The 21,428-nt window shown below is 47.2% G+C and overlaps 1 protein-coding gene across 6 annotated transcripts in view; it reads left to right on the forward strand.

Annotated features, from left to right (window-relative positions):
- Positions 1–1,637: 1,637 nt before the first annotated feature.
- Positions 1,638–21,428, forward strand: part of PIP4K2B (phosphatidylinositol-5-phosphate 4-kinase type 2 beta) — a 32,459-nt gene continuing 12,668 nt past the window's right edge. Inside the window, exons 1-3 of one of the 6 annotated variants that reach the window (XM_077164585.1) lie at positions 10,197–11,327; positions 14,342–15,399; positions 19,529–19,626. In XM_077164585.1, the coding sequence (XP_077020700.1) occupies positions 15,397–15,399; positions 19,529–19,626 (101 nt within the window). In that variant the 5' untranslated portion in view covers positions 10,197–11,327; positions 14,342–15,396. Of the gene's footprint in view, positions 1,924–10,196; positions 15,400–19,528; positions 19,627–21,428 lie in introns of those variants that run through there. The other 5 variants (XM_077164589.1, XM_077164584.1, XM_077164586.1 and 2 more) reach the window with 5 other exon arrangements.

A 21,428-nucleotide genomic window follows, 5' to 3' on the forward strand; every position in this document is an offset into this window, starting at 1 on the left:
TGTATTACAATTCTAGCTTTGCAGGAGTTGTTTGCTACTATTTTTCAGTCAGGTTATAAAAACAACAACAGGGCAGTACAGTGGTGGCTCAGTGGCAGAATAATTGCCTGCCATGTTGGAGACCCAGGTTCAATTCCCGTTGCCTGCCCACAAACCACAACCACAATCACAACAACAACAAAAGACCTTAAGGGACCAATCTCCTATCTTTACTCCTTTCTCCTTTTCTCTTATACCAGAAGCTATAATTTGTCTGTGAACTACTAGGCATTCTTAACCCACACGTTAGCGGGACTATTTGCTTATTCTGCTAATTCCTGGTTCTTCCTAAAAAGTATCTGGATTCATATTTTTGCACACTTACCATACCAGGTAAATCTTAAAACCCAGGCTTTCCCCATTTGAATGTAACATTTGTTCATTTAATTACCTCATCCTGTTTCCCTATACTAGGGTTACTTCTGTTTTTCACTTTATTACTTGGTAGTAAAGGCTACATTTATTTTTTAATTTTTTAATTTTTTATTAATTAAAAAAATTACAAGAAGCACAAACATTCCCAACACATACGCTCAGCAATTCACAATATCATCACATAGTTGCATATTCATCATCATGATCATTTCCCACACATTTGCATCAATTCAGAAAAAGACATAAAAAGACAACAGAAATATAAAACTAAAACAGAAAAGAAAATTTACATACCATTTATTCTTGTAACCATTAAAAAGCGACCATGCTGATTGTGTGTAGTACCGAGTTTACAATACCCTCACAGAATAATACTGACCCGTACTTGGTGTGAAATTCATGGAGATCCTTTACCCGAGATGAATTATGTAACAAAGCGCGGGCAGTTCACTCAATGATTTCACGAAGTGAGCCAGAGAACAAAATGACTATAGTTCTCTGCTGTAGGAGAGTCGTCTTAAGGTGCTAGCGGTCTCTTACCTCGACCCTTAGGTAGGAGACTGGGCAGCAGGTGGAAGGGTGCGGGGCCCATTCATAAAACCCAAGGATCCCGGCTGGCTCCTCTTATTGGCCCTGGGAAAAGGGGGCGTATCCCGCGGGTGGAGCCTGCCCCAGGCCCAGGGGAGTGGGAAAATCCACGCCTGGGTGGAGCGAGGGGGCGTTCCTTGCTTTTCCAGGGTGGACTTCCTTTTCCCCTTGCTGTGATCGTTCTCTCTCCCCCGGGGTGGGGATGGTACGTCCCACCCTCCTTGCATTCCCGCCCCTCCTCCCCTCCAGGAGTCGCGGCGCGGCCGCCATCTTGGCACGTCAGGTTGAGGGAAAGCGCCAACCCTGGCTTTAGCGGCCTAGGACAGGGCTACCGTCCTGCCGTAGACAGCGAAACCCTACCTATCCCTCCTCCCAGCCCCTCTCAGGCACAGAGCTTTGAGGCGTGCGGAGCCCAGCTTGGCTGGGTTCCTGTCAAGCCCGGGGAGGAGGGGCTGGTAGGGCTGCCGCTGCCTCCCCGGGACGCGCGGCACTACCCAGGCGGGGAGGGGAGGGCCGCCCGGGGGCGGGGTGCGGAGCGGGCTGGCCAGCTCCCTGGGGCGGGGCGGCCCGGGGAAGGCGGAGCGTGGGGCGGACTGAACCACCGGGGCGGGGTGGGGAGTAACGGGACGGGCGCGACCATGGCGCGGTGAGGGAGCGGGGGTGGGGATCGGTCCCGGGGAGGCCTGGAGCCGCTGGGTTGTGTGCGGTCTCCGCCGCCCCCCCCCTTTCGCCGCCGCCGCCGCCGCCGCCGCCTCCCCGGGCATGTCGTCCAACTGCACCAGCACCACGGCGGTGGCGGTGGCGCCGCTCAGCGCCAGCAAGACCAAGACCAAGAAGAAGCATTTCGTGTGCCAGAAAGTGAAGCTATTCCGGGCCAGCGAGCCGATCCTGAGCGTCCTGATGTGGGGGGTGAACCACACGGTAACCTGCTCCCCCGCGCGCACCCCTCCGAGCGCGGCCCGGTGTGCTCCCACGCCCCCAGCAGCCCCCGGCTCTCGCCCCGCGGGCCCTTCCAGTGACTCCTGCAACCTTTCGCCAAACCACTTGCACGCCCACCCCACCCTTGCGCGCCGTCCCAGCCGGGTGTGCACCCCTCGCTCTGTACGCGAGGCCTGGTGTCTCAGTGGTATGCCTTCGCCCCCCGCCCCACCCTACCCCACCCCCAGTCCCTGTAGCTTCCTGCGTCTGGTATCCTGGCTCTGAGCAGCCCCTGGAGCTCGGAGGAAAGGCCTGGGTGCGGTGGAATTGCTTTCATCCCCTTTCTCTCTTTTCTCACCTCGCCCCGCCTGCTGCATGTGTTGTACCCGTGTTCCTTATGACTGTCTGCTAGCGCACTGTCCAGTCGGCAGGGTGAATGGCATTGGCCTACCTGAATCTTCCTCTGTTTCTGGCCGTTTGGATGGCGTGGCTGCTCAAAGTTTTCCTTCTTTCAGGTTCTTGCCCCCGACTATGGAAAACATCCCTGGGTTTCCTTTTTTCCTTCTGGAACCAAGGTAGTGGTATTAACTGGAGAGGCACAGACTTCCTCTAATCCCTCCGCCTGACCACTGACACTTTACCAGGGTTTCCTTGGTTTGGGAGAAGAGAGAATGTAATGATTTGAGAGAAGAGAAGGTCTGACTGTAAGGAGGACTACTCATAGTAGAAATCATGTGTCTTCCTGTATTTCTCCTATGGTGTGCATGTCAAAGACATTGACTTCTCAGTTATTGAACTTTCTGTTCTTTGGTCCTGAAGCCGGTGATATGGATGGTGATTAGGATGCGTGAGAGGGCCCCAGCATCCTTGGGATCCTTGGGGATTGTCCAACAGCCCCTGCCAGAAGTTGGATTCCAGCACAGTGTTTGAGCTGGATGAATTTGTTTATGTGCTGTTTGTTTAGGGCGTTTCTTCTTTCCCTTCCCAAAACACTCCTTATCTTCTGACCATTTCATTGCCTAGGAGTATTTACACCAGCAATGAGCAGAGGAAGTAAATGGACCTGAAACACCAGCAGCACCCACTAAAAGTTTGGGATGAGAAAGATGAAGCTAATGGCTTCGAATGACTTACGTTTTCTGCACAGTTTAATTCCTAAGCTCCCCTCTGGCTTTTCTGGGCAGTTGGAATTGCCCACAAAACCAAATGAGGACAAAGTCAGCGAAACTTTTTGCTCTGCTTTGGTAGAAGAGCCTTTGGCTGGAGATGAATGAATTATAGTCTGAGCCAGGGTTATAGATCCTTACATCTGGTATGGAAAAGCACATGTGTATAGTGAGGTCTTTGTTGGTTTCTTGGTCTTAGGCAGCTTACTTTCAGTGTCACCACTGGGATTTGTGAGGGTCCTGGCCAGGGTAGGAAGTATGACTGATGCAAAGCCCAGACTTCTAGGAGTTGCTTCCGACTAAAAATCCAGCAGAGTTTGTATCTCCTGCTTCCTGCTGCCTCAGGGGGTCATCAGACAACGTTGCAGGGGAAGCTGGCTCATCAGAATGTATACCCTGCCTGGAAGTCAATCCTTGATTTTATTCTGCAGCCTGCTTTTCATTAGAAAGTAGCCTGTCTGTGTAGAGAACTGGTAGGGGTACAAGAATCAGAAATATCACAGCTAGTCAGAAGAGATCTTGGGTCCCTTATTTTACGCAGGAAGAAGCAGAGGCCCTAGGTGAAGGATCAGCTTGCCTGTGGTCACAGCAGAAGATGTAGCTCATTGTCCAGCACTACAGTGCTGTGTTGGCCAATGGTGGTGCTTGAATGGCAGGTCTTGTTTTCTTTGGTTTCTGTCCCCTATCTTATCCTGCAGCCAGTTCCCGGGACAGGTGGGAATTATGGTCTTGCAAGAGAACCTGAATTATGCTCAGGTGTGGTGTCTATGCTTGCGGTTCCTCGGAGCATGTGGGGTGCTTGCAGAGTTTGCCCAATTGTGAGCATCAGATGAAAACGTCTGAAGGGCAGTTGGAAAGATATCTGTGATTCCTCCTGTCTTGCCATGGCTTATTGGACAAGGCTTTCACTTTCTTTCTTTGCTAACCTTAAGAATGTTTGTTGAGGCCTAGCTAAAAGGCACCCACTTTAAGCAAGACCCATGCTCCTGGGCATAATGAGCAAGCACCTCAGGAACATGCATTGCCCTCGACAGGCTAAGCTTCTGAAGTCAGTCCTGAAGTTTATTGTGACTTCATCTTGACCTTCAGTAAGATCTGATATGTAAGTGTTCCCATCTGGGAAATGCAGACATCTCTCCAGAAGAGTGTAAAATCTCACAACTTTCTAGGGAATGAGGACCACACTATTCTTGGTGATTGTTAGCCTCTCTGTTGGCTGATCTTCCTTCACAAGACCACTGTTGCAACTTTTGGAAATCTTAGATTTCAGATACCACTTTTTCTTTGATTCTTTAATTTCATTTAGGCAGTTTCATTTTCCCATTTAGGCAGTTCAGTCATGATGGTCTATAGCTGATCTATCAGATATGAAGGGTCTGATATATCTTTATCTACGGAGAAGGCCAGTTATTCTGTCATGAGGGGTCGTTTTACTTCTGGGTGAAAAAAGAGGCCTTTGAGCCCAGTATTGGCACAGGAGCTTTTCTCAAAGACAGTAGATGAAGCCCATGGACTTTATGGAGGAAGAATGTAGGAAATGAGAGAAATTAGAAGACTTTGGACGTGTCAGAGGAGAACTGTAACGTGTTTTAGTGGATGAGAAACAGTGCAGGGAGTCTGGAGGTAGAGAAAAGATGGCCTTGGAGAGGAGAATGGAGATCAGAAGAGGCAGACCTGGCCCAATACCTTTAGGAACCAGGTATGTATGCTCAGGAGTAGGAATAGTTAGTTGTTGGTAACTCTATGTTTAACTATTTGAGGAACTGCCAGATTATTTTCCAAAGCAGTGCCACCATTTTATGTGCCCACCAGCAGTATGTGAAGGTTCTAGTTTCTCTGCTTCCTCACCATGCTTGTTATTGTCAGTCTTTTTTATTATAGCCATCCTATTGAGTGTGAGTTTGGTATGCCATTGTGATTTTGATTGCATTTCCCTGATAGCTGATGATGTCGAACATCTTCTCTTATCTTTATTGGCCATTTGTATATTTTCTTTGGAGAAATGTCTATTCAGATCCTTTGCCTGTTTTTTAAATTGTGTTATCTGTCCTTTTATTATTGAGCTGTAAGAGTTCCTTATACATTCGAGATGCAAGTTCCCTGGAGAAGGCCACAGTGGCTCAGCAGGCAGAGTTCTCACCTGCCATTCCGGAGACCCAGGTTCAATTCCTGATGCCTGCCCATGCAAAAAAAAAAAAAGAGATGCAAAGTCCTCTGTTAGATGTATGATTAGCAAATACTTGACCCCATTCTGTAAGCTGTCTTTTTCACTTGCTTGACGGTATCTACTGAAGTACAAACATTTTTAATTTTGTTGAAGTCCAATTTATTGATTTTTCTTTTGTCGCTAGTGCTTTTGCCTAACTTAAGGTCACAAAGATTTACTCCCTTATTTTCTTCTAATAGTTTTATAATTTTAGCTTTTACATTTAGATCTTTGATGCATTTTAAGTTAAGTTTTGTGTATGGTGTGAGGAAAAGGTTAGCTCTGAAGTTTGCTCACTTCCTCTCTTACATTCCACCCCTGTGCTGTCTAGGCATTTTCTTTGCTTATTGCAAACAAATACTTTCTATTCCTGCTTTAAAAATCTTCTGTTAATATTCCTGCTCTATTGAGGTCTTTGGATGAATGTGTCCTCAGCAAGGCTCCCCACCTCACCGAAAACTGGATTTATTGACATCTGTGGCTTTCTTTCCTTTCCTTTCCTTTCTTTCTCTTCTCTGAATTTTCAGGTCTTGCTAGGGCTTCTTTGGCCTTGGGAGTGTATTTCCCAGCACGTTATGTTTTCTAATGGGAGTACATACCAGATGATCTCCAGTGGTGGTTCTCCAGTGGTGGCCAGCCCATTGCTGAGCTGAGCTGCCAACAGAAGCCTGGGGCATGCCAGGAAACCTCCATGCCCAGCCGTGTCTCCTGGGAAGGTCACAGGAAAGTGGAAGCTTCTGGAATCAGAAGTTCACCAGACTAGCTCTAGCCACTGAATTTTCATCTCCAGTAAGATCAGCATAAGAGTAAACTCTGGTTGCTTCTCACTTAGTTGGTTTCATCTTTTCATTATTTATGTTGACGGAGAAGTCTTTAATCATGTGGAAAATCCAAAAACCATTTATGTGACTGCAAGATACAGCAGACTTACCTTCCTAATATCTTGGATTTTCCTGATACTCCAGTGAGTTTGCATTCCACAAGAGTGCTCTTGTTGAAGGTGGGAGAGATAGGCCCAGAAATATGCTGGATAGTGAAGGAAAAGTCATGCTTTAGTCATGACCTTTCATGCTTTAAAACTTTTAGTCACTTTTCTTTGTCTACCAAATAAGTCCATTCTTCTCTCCCTTCAAGACTTTCTGCAGTCTGGTCAGAACTTCATTAGCTAAGCTAAATCTTCCCCACTCTTCCAGACTGTGAGCCCTTATCATGGTCACCTCAGCTCTACTGTCTCTTTTCTCAGTTTATCCTAATGTTAGCCATCCTTCAGTCCCCAGCTCCCTCCTTCTTCCATCTTCCATCCCCACATCCAACATGTGCCAGTCATTGTCCTAGGGATTAAAAAAATGGGTAAGGCGGTCTTTTCCTTCTAGAGGCTCACAACTGAATGAAGAAATCAGGCATGTAAGCAAATAATTACCCATTTTTAGGATGTAATAGGATATAAAGATGTACAGAGGAATGTGTTATTAATCCAACCTGGGGATGACAGGGAAGTTCATACAGAGGAAGTGTTAATAGCCAGATCTTGACTGATTCACTTAGCTTTTATCCCTTCTTCTAATCCTACTGTCTGCTCTATCACCTGGACTATTGTAATGGCCCCGTAAATGGTCTCTCTGCTGCTTATCTTTGCCCTTTCCAATCCTTAAGTGATTTTGATCCCAGAATTAGCTTTCAGTATTGCCCATTAATCATGTGAATTCTCAGCTTAAAACCCTGAGAGAACTTCCCACTGAGTATGTCTGCATACTCAAGTCTGAACTTCTCATATAGTGGACAAACCAAAGTTGAAATATAGTCTCTGCCACAAGGTATGGCTTTGGAGTAGTAATTTGTTTTCTCTAAGATTCCTTTTTGTTTTCTATGAAATAGATATAACACTTTTCTTCAGGCTTATTAGGATAGAGGCAAGGAATGGAAAATGCTACCTCAGACAGGGTAGCTATCTACTAGAAAGGATTGTATAGTACAGTATAGTGCCCAAGTTTTGGCACCAGACAGACTGGGCTCAAATCCTGTGCATCTTAGAACCTCTTTTAAACCTCTTAGTACCTGCACATGCTTAGAACCTCTTTTGCAAACTCAGATTAATAATACTTTACATAATTATTATAAGTATTAGAGGTAAGAACATAAAATATAAATATAATATATGTGATATCTAAAATAATATATTATAAAGTACTAGCCACTTGTAGGCATTCAATAAATAGAATTAGCTGTTGTCTAGTAATAAATAAATAATTTTAACTTTGTTTATTAATAAATAAATAAATAAAGGCCATTTACCTATTTTTTTCTGTATTATCTCCCTGTGCTCCTTATTACCTCTACCTTACCCTGCTGTTTTTGCCCCCTCATCCCCCCATTCCTAAAATAGGCAGTGTAATTTCACAACTCTAAGGCTGGTTCTGACTGTTCCCATGGTCTGGAATTCCCTTCCTCTCCCTGTTTGGAGAACTACCATCCTAAGCCTTACTCAAATGTATTTCTCTGTAGCTTCCTCTAGCAACCAATCCTCTTACTCTCATTCCCAGGCAGAATCAGTTATTTCTTAATCTGTTTTTCCATCCACCTTTATGTATAACTCAATTATAGTTCTCATCACATTGTATTAGAGTGATTTGTTGTCTGTCTTCCCAGCTAATAGGAGACAAAGTCTTTTCAGTTTGTATCCCCAGCTTCTAGCATAGACTGGCATATAGAAAAGGCTCTCCGTACATTGAGTAGAAATTTGGCAGAATCTGAGTTAGATCAGGAAAGGCCTTGATTGTCAGGCTAAGGAGGTTATCTTGAGGTTGATGAGGAGTCATGGAAGATTTTTGGGGGGTGGGGGGGCATGCATGGTCCTCATGGAAGATTTTTAAGCAGGAGTGTAGCATAATCTGATTGTGGATTCTCCCAGTTGTTCAGTGCTGTTGGCAACACTAGGAGAGGCATTAGGTGCCATCTGTGTAAGGGTCTGGTGTGTAAGGCTAGGCTGGCCTTAGCCTCCTCTGAACCTCTGATCCTTTTCTGGATATCTATCTTTGTATTCTCAGTTAACTGAATACTGCTTTGAATTCACATTTCACTGTGTCGTGGGTTTGTCACGTCTCCCTGTTAGGGGAATAAGAATAAGCCTCCTATTTCTTGTATATGCACAACCCTTTCTTCCCTTGCACCCCTCTCCTCCCACACAGAATGAAGCATGTGGTAGGTAACAACTTGTTCAACTGAAATTCAGTAGAACTCTGGGGATACGAAATTTAGCATACCTGAAAAAATATATAGTAGAGCTGATTCCTAGAGTGAACCACATGTAGCTCACTGTAAATGAGAGGTGAACTTCTAAGAGTCTCTCTTATTCACATTTATGGATTATTCACCAAAGTATTATCCAAGTTAAAAGTTCCTGATATTGGGTTGCATAATCAGGAATAGAGATGAATGAATGCTTTTACCTACGATATGGACAGATGAGTAAAAAATTTGAATAAAAAAATAAACAATAGAGGGAAAAAAAGGTTAAAATAATTGAGTAGATTAAAAAAAATAGAATAGAAATGGAGTACTAAAAGCTGACCAACTTATAGCCATTCACAGTATGCTGCACCTAGGATGGTAGAGCATGAATAAGTGGAGCATTCCTGAATAGCTCCTGTTGGAGTAATTTATCCTGGCAAAGGGCAGTTGGCTCCTCTAAAGCAGGTGTTTTAATTTTTTCTGGTTCCCTCATTATCAAGCCCTGGCCTTGGCACCAAGTCTAGATTTCTAGCACATATGTTTTGGCATAAAACCATCCTCTTTGAGGCCTCAACATCTTTGTCCCTGCGGGGAGAGGTGGGACTCCGCCGATTCCGGTCCTGCTAGGCTAGCGAGGGTCCACTCCTCCTGCCGAGGGGGTCCAGGGAGTAGAACCGCCAGGCGCAGAGGGAGCTTGAACTCGAGGGTCTGGGTCGGAGGCGCGCGCGCAGGGGACCACTGCGGTCTGAAGGACTGGAGGCCGAGTCAATTAAGGCATGAAGCTAGGTAGCTTTATTGTTGGTAGAAGCTTATGCCATGGCCGCCAGTAGCTAAAGACCTCGAGGCTCGGTGAGCCCCAGAATATATACAGTTGAGGAGAGGTGGAGTTTGGGCGTGGACTCCAGGGGGAGGGTAGCCAATCACACAGGGAGGACGGATGGGGTGACTGTGTCTGTAGGTACCAGGGAGATGTTCTTTTTGAGTGTGCCTATAGCTGCGGATGTTGGGCGGGTGGAGGGATAAGGAGGAGGCCAACAGGGGTAGAGAGACAAGGCTGCGTCACTAGTCGCCGGGTGAGGCTTGTAATTCAGAGGCCTAGAAGAACCGGACGTGCCAAAACGGCGAGGGAGGGAATGAAAAAGACTAAGCCATCAGGCCAAGAATAAAATTATGCCACAATTCCTCTCTTTTTCCTTTTTAAAGAACACACTTGTGTGACAAGTGGCGGGCATGAACCTTTGCTGGGAGGGGTAGGGATGAGATTCCCCTTGCACGTGAGGCTCAGAATTTCAGGGGAAGGGTATGTGCTGAGCCGACCCTTATGCAAATCTCATGTGCCCCAGAAGAGCCAGAGGAGGTCTGTTAGAGTGACCCTCTTCTGCGATCCTTGTGTCGCACCCAGCGGTGCCCATCTGGTGGACCCAGATGCACGTACTCTGGCAACATGCAGCCCCCGTGGGGGGGTGTGAGGAATGTGGGCAGGCGATGACTGTCTTTGCCTAGGGGAAGCAGGAGAGACCGGTCCTCATCTGTCCCCAGCCCAAGGGTGATCAGTCCTCAGGCGAGGCTAGGCCTGCGAGCCAAACCTGGGCTTGTCTGCGTTCCTCCACAGAACATACCAGACGATTTAGGCCGAGCATAGCAGCAGCCAGAACTTGGGCCTCAGCTCGAGACTGGCGACGGAGAGTGAGCAGCTTAGAAAGGAGGAATTTGAAGAGTAAGAGGACGAGGATAAAGAGGAACGCGAGAACCCCGTAGAAAATTATATTGGAGGGCTGGAAGAGAGAACTGAATTTAGCAGTTAGGTCAGAGAGAATAGAAGTGGAGATTTGTGGGACTATGGTATTTTCTAGGGTGAGGATGGTAGCTTGTAGTTTATGTGTGGTATCCCAATAAGACTCATTGTAAGCTGTGAAGATCCAATTACGCAAAGACATACGGGGCACGGAATGATTTACAGGGACGGGGGTAACACAAAACTGAGTGAAGGGATACCGCCCGTCACAAGAGGACGAGGCTAATTCAAAGAGGGCTTCTCCGTCCAAGGCTAATAGGTCCATTTGTTGCTGCAGATTGAACACCGCAGCGTGCATTAGGTGGTTGATGTCCTCCTGAATTCCGGCGGCTTTGGCGGCTACTCGGGAGACGTTGAGAAGGGTGTCGGCCATGGTGGACGTTTGAGTGATGGCTACGGCGGCTACGGTGGAGGCCGCAACGGCTGCTACGATTGCAGCCGCAATGGCAGCCGAAATCCCGAAGTCCCGCCTGGATCGCCGCAAGCCTACTAGGGAATCGGTTCCTATGGAATAAGGGAGTTGAGGAGCTACCCACGTGGTGGCATTAACCGGGATCCACAGGAGCCGAGGTGACTGAGACCCGTGTCATTATTGCGGCTTGGGTTGGGCTGTATTCCGGTCTCCTGTTTTATTTGTAGAGGCCGTCGCTGGTCGGACGTGACGCGAAGGGATCCAGAGTGGTTGCGGCTCACTCTCTGGAAAGACACAAGCAAAATCGCGTCCCTGCGCTAGGAGCGGGGCGGGACCCGACCAAGTATTTGTGACTGGATCACGCCAGTAGACTGAGGGGACCACTGAAGGTCGGTTGGCGGGACCCCAATGCCTGTGCAGAGGTGACAGACCATCTTTGTCAAAGGTTAACAAATTTAAAACTATGAGGACTTGAGTAATGATGTCTTTGGGTGACGCCTGAGGCATGTTACTTCTCTGCTTTTCAATTTGAATTTTAATTCTTTTGTTTAGTGCCTCGACCATGGCTTGCCCCTGAGGGTTATAGGGGATGCCAAAATGGTGAGTGATGTTGTACATATCCAGAAAACTTTTGAAGGCAGCGCTGAGATACGCAGGACCATTGTCTGTTTTTAGGTCCCAAGGGACTCCCATAAAGAGAATTCCTTGCCTGAGGGCCTGAACACAGTGCTTGGCAGTCTCTCCTGGGAGAGGGACCGCGTAACACATGCCAGAATAGGTATCTATGATTACATGCAAATACTTGTGGTGTCCGAAGGACGGAACATGAGTGACATCCATCTGCCATCTAGCATTGGGCTTGAGACCTCGGGGATTCACCCCTTGTGGCTGTAGAGGTCCCAAGGGCACGAATGGAGCGCAAGTGGCGCAGCTTCTGACTAAGTGCTTAGCTGTTTCGATAGGCAACCCACATAGATGCCGGATTGCCCCTGCAGACAGGTGGAACCTGCTGTGTAACTGTTTGGCGGCATTGACGGGGTCCTGCATGGTTGCGAGGACCTGGGCTGAGACAGCCCTGTCAGCGAGCCGATTGCCTTCGGCAATGGGGCCTGGGAGGCCCGAATGGCTGCGTACATGTGCAATGAACCACAGAGGCCCTCTTTCTTCTAGGGTGTTTTTTAGCAGACTTAGAGACTCATCTATGGGCTTAGAATAATCCGGGTAAAACATGGCTAGAGCTAGGACTTTGCAAACCTGATAAGTGTATAGGCTGTCAGTGAAGATGTTTACCGGTTCCTCTGGAAACTGCTGTAAGGCTAAGAGGACTGCTTTGAGTTCCCCCACTTGCATAGAATGCTGGTTATTTTGAATGACACACACTGGTTCCTCCCGCTGAGGAACGAATGCTACAAAGGCAAACTTGTTTTTAGAAGCATCTGTGAAGATGGTGGTGGCCCGAGGGATGGGCACTGAGGATGGGAACGGATGGAATGGACTGCTAGATTTTAATGGAAAGTGGAGAAGGGCCTGAAACAACCGGTGCTGAGGGTATGTGTTGGAGAATGTACCACAGAAGCCTTCCATTAGAATCTGCATATCCAGGCTGTTCTGGATTAGCCAAGTAGTCTGTTTGTCCTCAAAGGGCCAAATGATGGTGTCCGGAGGACGACCCACCAGTTGCACTGCGGCCTTAATGAGATCCTGAACTAGGGTTATCCACAGCCTGGTTTGTGAGCAAATTTTCCTGAGCTTACTCTTGGCCGGATGAACCCAAAACAATGGGCCCTCTTGCCAGAGGGTGCCCGAGGGCGAGTGATAGGTGTTCAGTACCAAGGCCAGGAGAGGCTTATCAGGCTGAAATCTGTCTAACTGGCTGTTGGCAAAGTGACTGTTGAACAGAACTAGGGCATGCTTGGCCCAGAAATTAAGTTTGATAGGCTGATTGAGTGCCTCTACTGTTTTATGGCTGTTTTTTAGTAACTCAAACAGTGGTTCAAGCTCTTGAGTCGTTATTGGGAGAGCCGACCTTACCCAATTTATTTGTCCACAAGGTTGCTGCAACTGATGCAGTTGCAACCGCTCTGGGATTTCAAATGAAAACTTAACAGGTGCAACTTTCTTACCGATGGTGTAACCCAAGAATGTGTAGGGAGGAGTGGTTTGAACTTTATCAGGCTGGACTGTTAGCCCCAAACTCTGGAGATTAGCGATTAGCAACGACAAGACAGTCTGCAATTGTTCCTGAGTATCCGCTCCTATAAGCACGTCATCCATGTAATGCAGAATAGTGGCTTGGAGCGGAGAGGCTGCACAGCAACATTCACATATGCCTGACAAATGGCTGGGCTATTTCGCATGCCTTGTGGCAGAACCTTCCATTGATAATGCTGTGCTACCCCCATGTGGTTAGTGACTGGCACCGTGAAGGCAAACTTTTCCTTGTCCCTGTCATGCAACGGAATGGAAAAGAAACAGTCCTTTATGTCTATGGTGGCTATCTGCAGATGCTTAGCAAGAGCTGCAGGGTGAGGCATACCAGGCTGAGGGGACCCCATGGGTTGGATGTGCTGGTTAATTTCCCTGAGGTCATGAAGGAGTCTAAATTTTGTACCTCCCTTTTTACTGATAACAAAAACTGGAGAATTGTAAGGACTGCATGATGGCTCTATGTGTCCTGCGGCCAATTGCTCTTGCACTAGTTGCTCTACAATTGTTAACTTGTGGGACGGAAGTGGCCACTGCTCCACCCAGATAGGTTCCTCTGTGTCCCATTGAAGAGGAGTGGGTGCCGGAGGTGTAACGCGAGCAGTGGCGCAAACTATTGGGGGGGATCAGTAGTAATCACTGCCCCTGCCGCTGCAAGGATGTCTCTTCCCCACAGGATCTGATCTATGGTACTTAGAAACAATGGCCTGAAGACGCCTCGGCGGCCTTCTTCATCCTCCCATGTAAGGGGGATGGCGGCTCTCTCCGAGGGGGCAGAGCCCATGGCACTGATTACCGCGGGCCCTGCGGTAGTTGGGCACAGATTTTTCCATTTGGCAGGAAGGTATGAAATTTCTGCTCCCGAGTCCACCGTACCAAGAAGCCAATCGGCTCCGATTTTTAGTTTACGGGTGGGCTTGTTCGGGGTTATGGGAATGGTCCACATTATGGTTTGGGGGTGTTCCTGCTGACACCCCGGGTCTCTTGGGGACGGGGCTGAGACCCTTGGAAGTTTAAAGGCGGGTTAGGTGCGCGGCAATTGCGTGCCCAGTGATAGCCATTGTTACACTTTGGGCAAGGGGTTTTGGGCTTCCGCTCTTGCCAGCGTCTCTCTTCTGGTTGCTTGGCCCCCGTGTCTCTCGGGTCAGGTCGATTAGGACACTCCCGAGCAAAATGTCCAGACTCACCACACCGATAACACTCATTAGTAGCTCTAAGTGCGAGTGCTAGGGAGTCAGCAAGGTCTCGTGCGGAAGGATTAATGTTAGAACAAGCAAGTACCCAGTCAGAGATGGACTTCTCCCGAACGCCTGCTAGCGCTTGTCTGAAGATGGGACGGGCTCCCTCAAATATGAGTTCCTTAGCCAGTGCGTTTTGCCCCTGATAATCATGTATTTTGTTTCTGCAAGCCTCTTGTACTCTAGAGACAAAGGAGGCGAAATCCTCGTCTGGTTTCTGAGTTAACTTGGTAATCTGTTCTGGTCTGGAGGCTGAACAACTACGGAAGGCCCGCATGGCTACTTCTCGCAACTGAACCCAAAACCCATTTGGGGCAGCGGTATAGACCGCTGGGTCGAAGTACGGACCGATCCCGAGGAAAGACCCGAGAGGGATGCCAAGGCCTGGAGGCCCTCCTTGGTAAGCTAGCTGTCGAGCAGCCCACTCGGCCTCCGAGTTGAAGTGCGCCTTCCAATCAACATACTGGCCTGGGGTGAGAATAGCTCTGGCTAGAGTTGTCCAATCGTGAGGTGTATTAAGCTGCGTGGACATTTCCTCTAGCAGGTGGGTCGCGTATGGACTCGCAAACCCGTCTTCCTTGACTGCTTTGCGCAGTTGCTTGATTGCCTCTGCACTGTGAGGATACCAAGCAAGTGGGCGCTGCTGCGTCGGCTGGAGATTCATAGGGAAGCGTCCAACCACGGGCGGTGGGAGGGGCCGCTGGGGCTCAGTAGGCCATGCCGCTGTAGCGGACTGAACAGGTGGGCTACCAGGCCAGACTGGGCTGGCGGCCGTGGCCCCGGAGTCACAAAACGGCGGGCAGGTTTCACGAAATGGCGGATTGGGCTCCTCCCCCTCAGAAAATGGCGGAAGAGGGGTATAAGATGGCGGACCAGGCTCCTCCCCTGTGAGAGGAGGGGCCGAGGGAGTGTTGTTCCGCTTTTTCAACTCCGGAGGAGGTGGAAGTGGATTGGGAGGAAGTGTGTCACGAGATGGCCCCTGGCCACTCTCTTTCGGGAGGGCGGGGTAGAGGTTTTTCCTGTTGACCTGATCTTTACTCGAGGAAGAAGCCAGAAGGCCGCCATTTGTATCTCTCGGAGGATCTACCTCTAACCGATTATTAAGCTGATCGAGCAGCAACTCGGCGTCCGAGTCTGACTCAGAATCGGAGCCGTCAGTCTCCGCGGCCATCGCCCGGGCCGGGCGGCCGTCTGTCGGCGGCGAGGAGCCCTGAAGGCAGGAGCGAATGGTAATGAGAGTGGGGAGCAACCCCGGAGGGAAACGCTTACCCTCGTGCTCCATTTTGTCTGTTACTCTAGCAATTAGCTGATCATAAGTATCTGTACTCCACAGGTGGCAAGTAACTAGCCATGGGTTAAAAGGAAGCAGGAGATCCCAATAAACCTGCAGTTGCTTAACAGAGACTTTACACTTATGAGTGTCTAAGAGTGCCGCTAGGGCACGGACCTGTGGTGCCTGCTGCCGAGTAATTCTGCTACCCATGTTAACCAAAATTTAGTGAGACAATTAGCCACTCCGGTTCGGACCTAGGGGTTTGGAGTGCTAATGCCGAGGGCGCTTACCTCCAACGAGGTCCTAGGGTGCGCTGGGGTCCAATGGGCAGACGAAGAGTGGGCCCCACGTTGGGCGCCAGCTGCGGGGAGAGGTGGGACTCCGCCGAGTCCGGTCCCGCTAGGCTAGCGAGGGTCCACTCCTCCTGCCGAGGGGGTCCAGGGAGTAGAACCGCCAGGCGCAGAGGGGGTTTGAGCTCGAGGGTCTGGGTCGGAGGCGTGCGCGCAGGGGACCACTGCGGTCTGAAGGACTGGAGGCCGAGTCAATTAAGGCATGAAGCAAGGTAGCTTTATTGTTGGTAGAAGCTTATGCCATGGCCGCCAGTAGCTAAAGACCTCGAGGCTCGGTGAGCCCCGGAATATATACAGTTGAGGAGAGGTGGAGTTAGGGCGTGGACTCCAGGGGAGGGTAGCCAATCACACAGGGAGGACGGATGGGGTGACTGTGTCTGTAGGTACCAGGGAGATGTTGTTTTTGAGTGTGCCTGTAGCTGCGGATGTTGGGCGGGTGGAGGGATAAGGAGGAGGCCAACAGGGGTAGAGAGACAAGGCTGCGTCACTAGTCGCCGGGTGAGGCTTGTAATTCAGAGGTCTAGAAGAACCAGACGTGCCAAAACGGCGAGGGAGGGAATGAAAAAGACTAAGCCATCAGGCCAAGAATAAAATTATGCCACAGTCCCTATTTCCCCTTTAACTTTCAGAGCCAGGCTTGATATGCCAGGGAAAAGGAAGTGGGATGACCACCATCAATTGTTTCTGTGGCAGAAAAATAAGGAAGTTTCCTTTGTAGGCAAAGGGTTAACTATCAGATTCTCTTGTGAGCACCCCTGGAATGGAAACTGGCATGTTGACTTTTTTCTTCTCTTTCTTTTTTGGCTATAAGTTGGTCAGGGTTTAGCCAATGAAGGGCATCATGGATCTGGATGCTGGGAGCTTTTTAAATTGACTTTATTGGGCATATGTTACATACAATAAAATGCACACTTTTTAGGGGTGCAGTTTGATGAGTTCTGACAAATGTGTATACACATATAACTATCACACCAATCAACATATAGAGCATTTCTTCCACCTTAAAAAATTCTCTCACATCTCTTTACAGTCACCTCCCCCACTCAGCCTAGCCAGTCTCTTGTCTGATTTCTTTCTCTATAGATTCCTCTTTTAGACTTCTATATAAATGAAATCATGTAGTATATACTCTTGGATCAATGCCAGTCAGGTTTAATTTTTTTGAAAAGAAAAAGTAAAATAGTCTATGTTTGCAGTGGACATGATTTTCTATGTATAAAATCACAACGAATTAACCAAAAGTCATCTTGAGCAAATAATTTAGTTAATCAAGTTTACAGTATATAAGGTAAGTATACAAAAAACAATCATATTTCCACATAGTAAGGATGAACAACTGGAAATTAAAATGTTCAAAGTAGCATTATAGTTTAAAAAACATGAACTATTTAGATAAAAATCTAACCAAATATGTGTAAGGTCTGCATGCTGAAAACCCTAAAACATAGATGAAATAATTAAAAAAGACCTAAATATATGAGGAGATGGGTGATGATCATGGACTGATGATCATAACCCTAATGATGTCACTTCTCTCCCACATTACCTACAGATTCAATACAGCCACATTAAAAATCCAGAAGGATATTTTTTTCTTAGAAATCGGCAAACTTTTAAAAAATTATGTGAAATGACAAACAAGAATAGCCAAACCAAAAAAAAATTTAAACCTTTTGTTTTGAAATACTTTCAAACTTACAGGGCAGTTACAGAAATAGTATAAACCTCTTACAGAGAACATTAACATACCCCTATCCTCCCAAACACCCAGATCTACCAATTTTAACGTTTTGCAACATTTGCCATATCATTCAATCTGTCTGTACATCCAGACCTTATCATATTATCCATCCACCCATTCATTCATCTATCAATTCATTTTATGAATACTTTAGTGTAGGTTGTATACATCATGCTTGTTGAACACTTAATACTGCCATGTACATTTCCCAAGACCAAGAATATTCACCTATGTGCCCATCTTAAGTGCAGTAATCCAGTTCAAGAAATTTAACATTGATACAGAATCCACAGTCTGTATTCTAATTTTTTGATACGGTCCAATAATGTCCATCTGAGCCTTTTCTCTTCCTTAGTTAGATCCCACCCAAGATTATATGTATTGCATTTAATTGTCATTGTCTCTTTAACAGCTCTTTTTAATGTAGGAACACATATACAGCATAAACTTTACCGTCTCAACCCCTCGCAAGCGTACCATTCAGTGGGATTAATCAGATTTGCAATGTTGCAGTTCCCTCACCACTTTCCATTATTAAAATTTACCGTCTCCCCAAATAGAAACCTTACACCCGTTATGTATGCCAGTCAGTTTTTGGCAGCAGGTTACTGAGTCTTTGTTACCTTACCCTCCAACCACACCCCCAAGCTCCTACCCCCTCCTTCATTTCCCCTTGAGTAAAATTTTTTTTCACCAACTCTAGGAGGGCGTGGTTTCCAGGCTCAGTTATTGCATTAATTTGAATTTCCTCCACCCTCTGGCATTTCTAAAGAAAAAAGCATTTAGAACATAAAAGGGGCAGCAAATTAAATGCCATTTACCCCCTTTATGCTCCGGAAGGAATCCTAATGACTCTAGGTTTTTCCCTCATTGCCACATGGGGCCTCATTGAGATAATAGTATTTGGAAGGAAAGTATCTGGGAGACCGTGTGCCCTGACCTCCCTGCACCCCATCCATTAAGTCAGGACTAAGGTTTCCTCTGTAAATCCTGAATGCATTAGTGGTAACTGGGTTGAGGGTCAAGTGTCAAATACTCTGCTGTGGTGGGAGAGGACGTCTGTGGCTAATCAGGCCACTAATTGACTAAGCTGAGGATGGGGAGGGGCAGGGTCTGCCCTCAGCTCCATACCAATGGGAACCCAGCTCCCTGCCCAGGTTCCCATTCCCTGAAGGGGAATGAAAAACAATAAGAAGGCTCATTTGCAGTAAGGGTGAGGCATTCAACCCTATCTTCCCCAAGTCAGCCTAAGGCAGGGCCTGAGCTTGGGGAACTGGCCCTGCTTCCACCAACAGGGTCAGACTGAACTAGTGGCCAGATCTCTATCTTTTGCTCACTTTAAAGTTGATTCTTTATTTTGGGGATGACAGTTACATACCCACACAAACCTATCTGCTTTTGCCCCAAGTTGATTTAAGTGACTCACAATTTGTATGAAAATGTTTAAAGGCTTCAGTTAATACTGACTTAAGTTGGGTGACAATTATCCATCCATCCATTTATTGTTGCATTTGATAAATATTTATTGAGTGCCAGCTATATGCAAGTCATAGTGCCAAGCACTGTGGAGCTCCCCAAATTAGTTGCATGATAATTGCCTTACAAGGATCAGTGAAATGGTCTTGTCTAGCTTATAGTCTTGCAGGACTGTAAGTTGAAAGCATAAGCTATATTATGAGGGGCTGAGTGGTGGCTCGAAGATGGTTACAAATAATGACTCAGGTATTCCAAGATGGGAAAAAGCATTTATAGTGGGGAGAATCCTGCAAAGCTTCATGGAGGAGGTACCTTTTGAGGTGGACCTTATCAGGTGTAGAGAATTTAAATAGGTGGGAACTTCATATTGAAGAGAAAAGCAGAAATAAAGACTTGGAGAGAATCTGTGACGGTATTTGTGGTGAGATAGTGGCATCCGTATTTTAGTCCTTTTAAAAGCTTCTCCCTGAAGCTGGTGGCCTCCTGGCTGAGAACCTCACTTCCCCCTTGCTTTGCAGATCAATGAGCTGAGCAATGTCCCTGTCCCTGTCATGTTAATGCCAGATGACTTCAAAGCCTACAGCAAGATCAAGGTGGACAATCATCTCTTCAATAAGTAAGTTTCCTGCTGAGCAGGCTTAGGCCTTGTGGGCAGTCCTTTCCCTCATGTCAAAGTGTCCAAACCCCTATATCCAAGGCAGGGTCTATGGCAGCCCCTGGCAGAATATGAAAACGGCATCTGGATCACAAGTCATGCTTTTCATAATGTGTCTTGCATTGTCTTGTCATCTCAGCCCTTTATCAGCTTCCCTCCGGTATACCTTGGGGAGTGTGGCTGGGCCCAGGCAACTCATCTAGGGCCAACTCAGGTGGAAATGAGCTGCCCAGGAGCTGGAATATCTAGTAAGAGGCTTGCAGCAGTGGCCCTGTCTTGATCTTTGTCCAAGGCAGAAAGCTGGCAGGCTAGTTCTTGGCTTGGGATGCAGCCAGGCTGCTGTTTTCTCCAGTGTGAACAAAAGGCTGAGCATGGTGCCCACAAGTGCTGCTTGGACTATCAGTTCCCAGTTTTGGTCATTGTGGCTTCTCAGATTAACACTGATATCTGAAGGTTGTGTCAGATTTTGTTGTAGATGCTCCAGCAGCCATTTCATCTGCCACAGTTTGGAGACCTTGCTCTTTCATCCTGCTGTGGGTCACCCAGGAAACATCTGCTGCTCACACCCTCTTCCTTTCTGTGTTTGAATCCTGGTTCCACTTTTCATTGTCCCACAGTCCCCACCAATTCACCAGCTGGGCTCTGTCACCCCACCAATTTCAGACTATTAACCCGAAAGAGAAGCTTGATTTGAGAACATCTCTTAGTGGCCTCCTTCTTCCATAGTAAGTAATAACAACCTCTAGTTTTAGAAGCTGCCACTTGACTGGCCGCCTGAGGAAGGAGAGGCAGCCTTTGACCCCAAGGCAGGAAAAGAGAACATTATCTTCCAGAGGTCAGGGCTTAGGAAGTGGGCATTATGCCGCTGTCCATTTCAGGGTTCATAGCCTTTGGTGAAATTTCACCACCTTAACATCTTGACCTAAAGCAGAGCAACCAACCTCTTTTATTTTCCTTTATCTTCCTTTATTCCCTTTGTCCTTTCAACAATTATTTATGTGGTATTTGTTAGACTACCGTGTTATTTATTAAAAGACAGGATTAAAGTAAGGCCTTCTAGGCTCCTGCCCTCATGAGAAGCCATTCCTTTTCATTTCCTTGGGGCCAGAGGGATATATTGCTGAAAGGGGGCCTCAAAGCAAGGCGGCTATTATAAAGATGGAGGATTTGGAGGAACCATCACTTCCAGGTGATTCTCCTCTCCTGGGAGTCTGTGGATTGACTAAGGAAGGTGAAGAATGGAGTTTGGTGCCAGCAGCCTGCAAACAAGGTTTTGTGAAAAGATGGGATCCCTGTCAATTGACTGAGGACCTCTTCAGTTTAGTGCCCCCTCTTCCTACATACCAGTGGAAGCTGAAGGCAGGTCTTCCTGGATGTGACCTTCTTTAGGATGTTTCAGTAAGAACATCCCTGGAGGAGAGGGGCGTTTTGATGAGAAGCCTCTTTCCCTTTAGCAGGCAGCGTGATGGGAACAGACACCTACTCACCTGTATTAAGTGGGGTGGGGGGCTACACTGAGTCTCACTTCCCAGCAGATAAGGTTTTATTTCTCTTAATATAAATTTTATTGAAGGATAACATACAACTGGAAAAGGGTGCATATCATAAGTATTCAGCTAGATTGATTTTTACTAAGTAAACACAAAGGGCATAAAGTTTCTAAACTTTGTTAAAAATGCAGATTTCTGGACTCAACTCCAGAATTCCTGGGACCTAGAAACCTATATTTTAAGCCCTGTAAAATTTTCAGATTCAGGAGATCT

Source organism: Tamandua tetradactyla, chromosome 6 (assembly GCF_023851605.1).
Source record: "Tamandua tetradactyla isolate mTamTet1 chromosome 6, mTamTet1.pri, whole genome shotgun sequence".
NCBI classification, from domain to species: domain Eukaryota; kingdom Metazoa; phylum Chordata; class Mammalia; order Pilosa; family Myrmecophagidae; genus Tamandua; species Tamandua tetradactyla.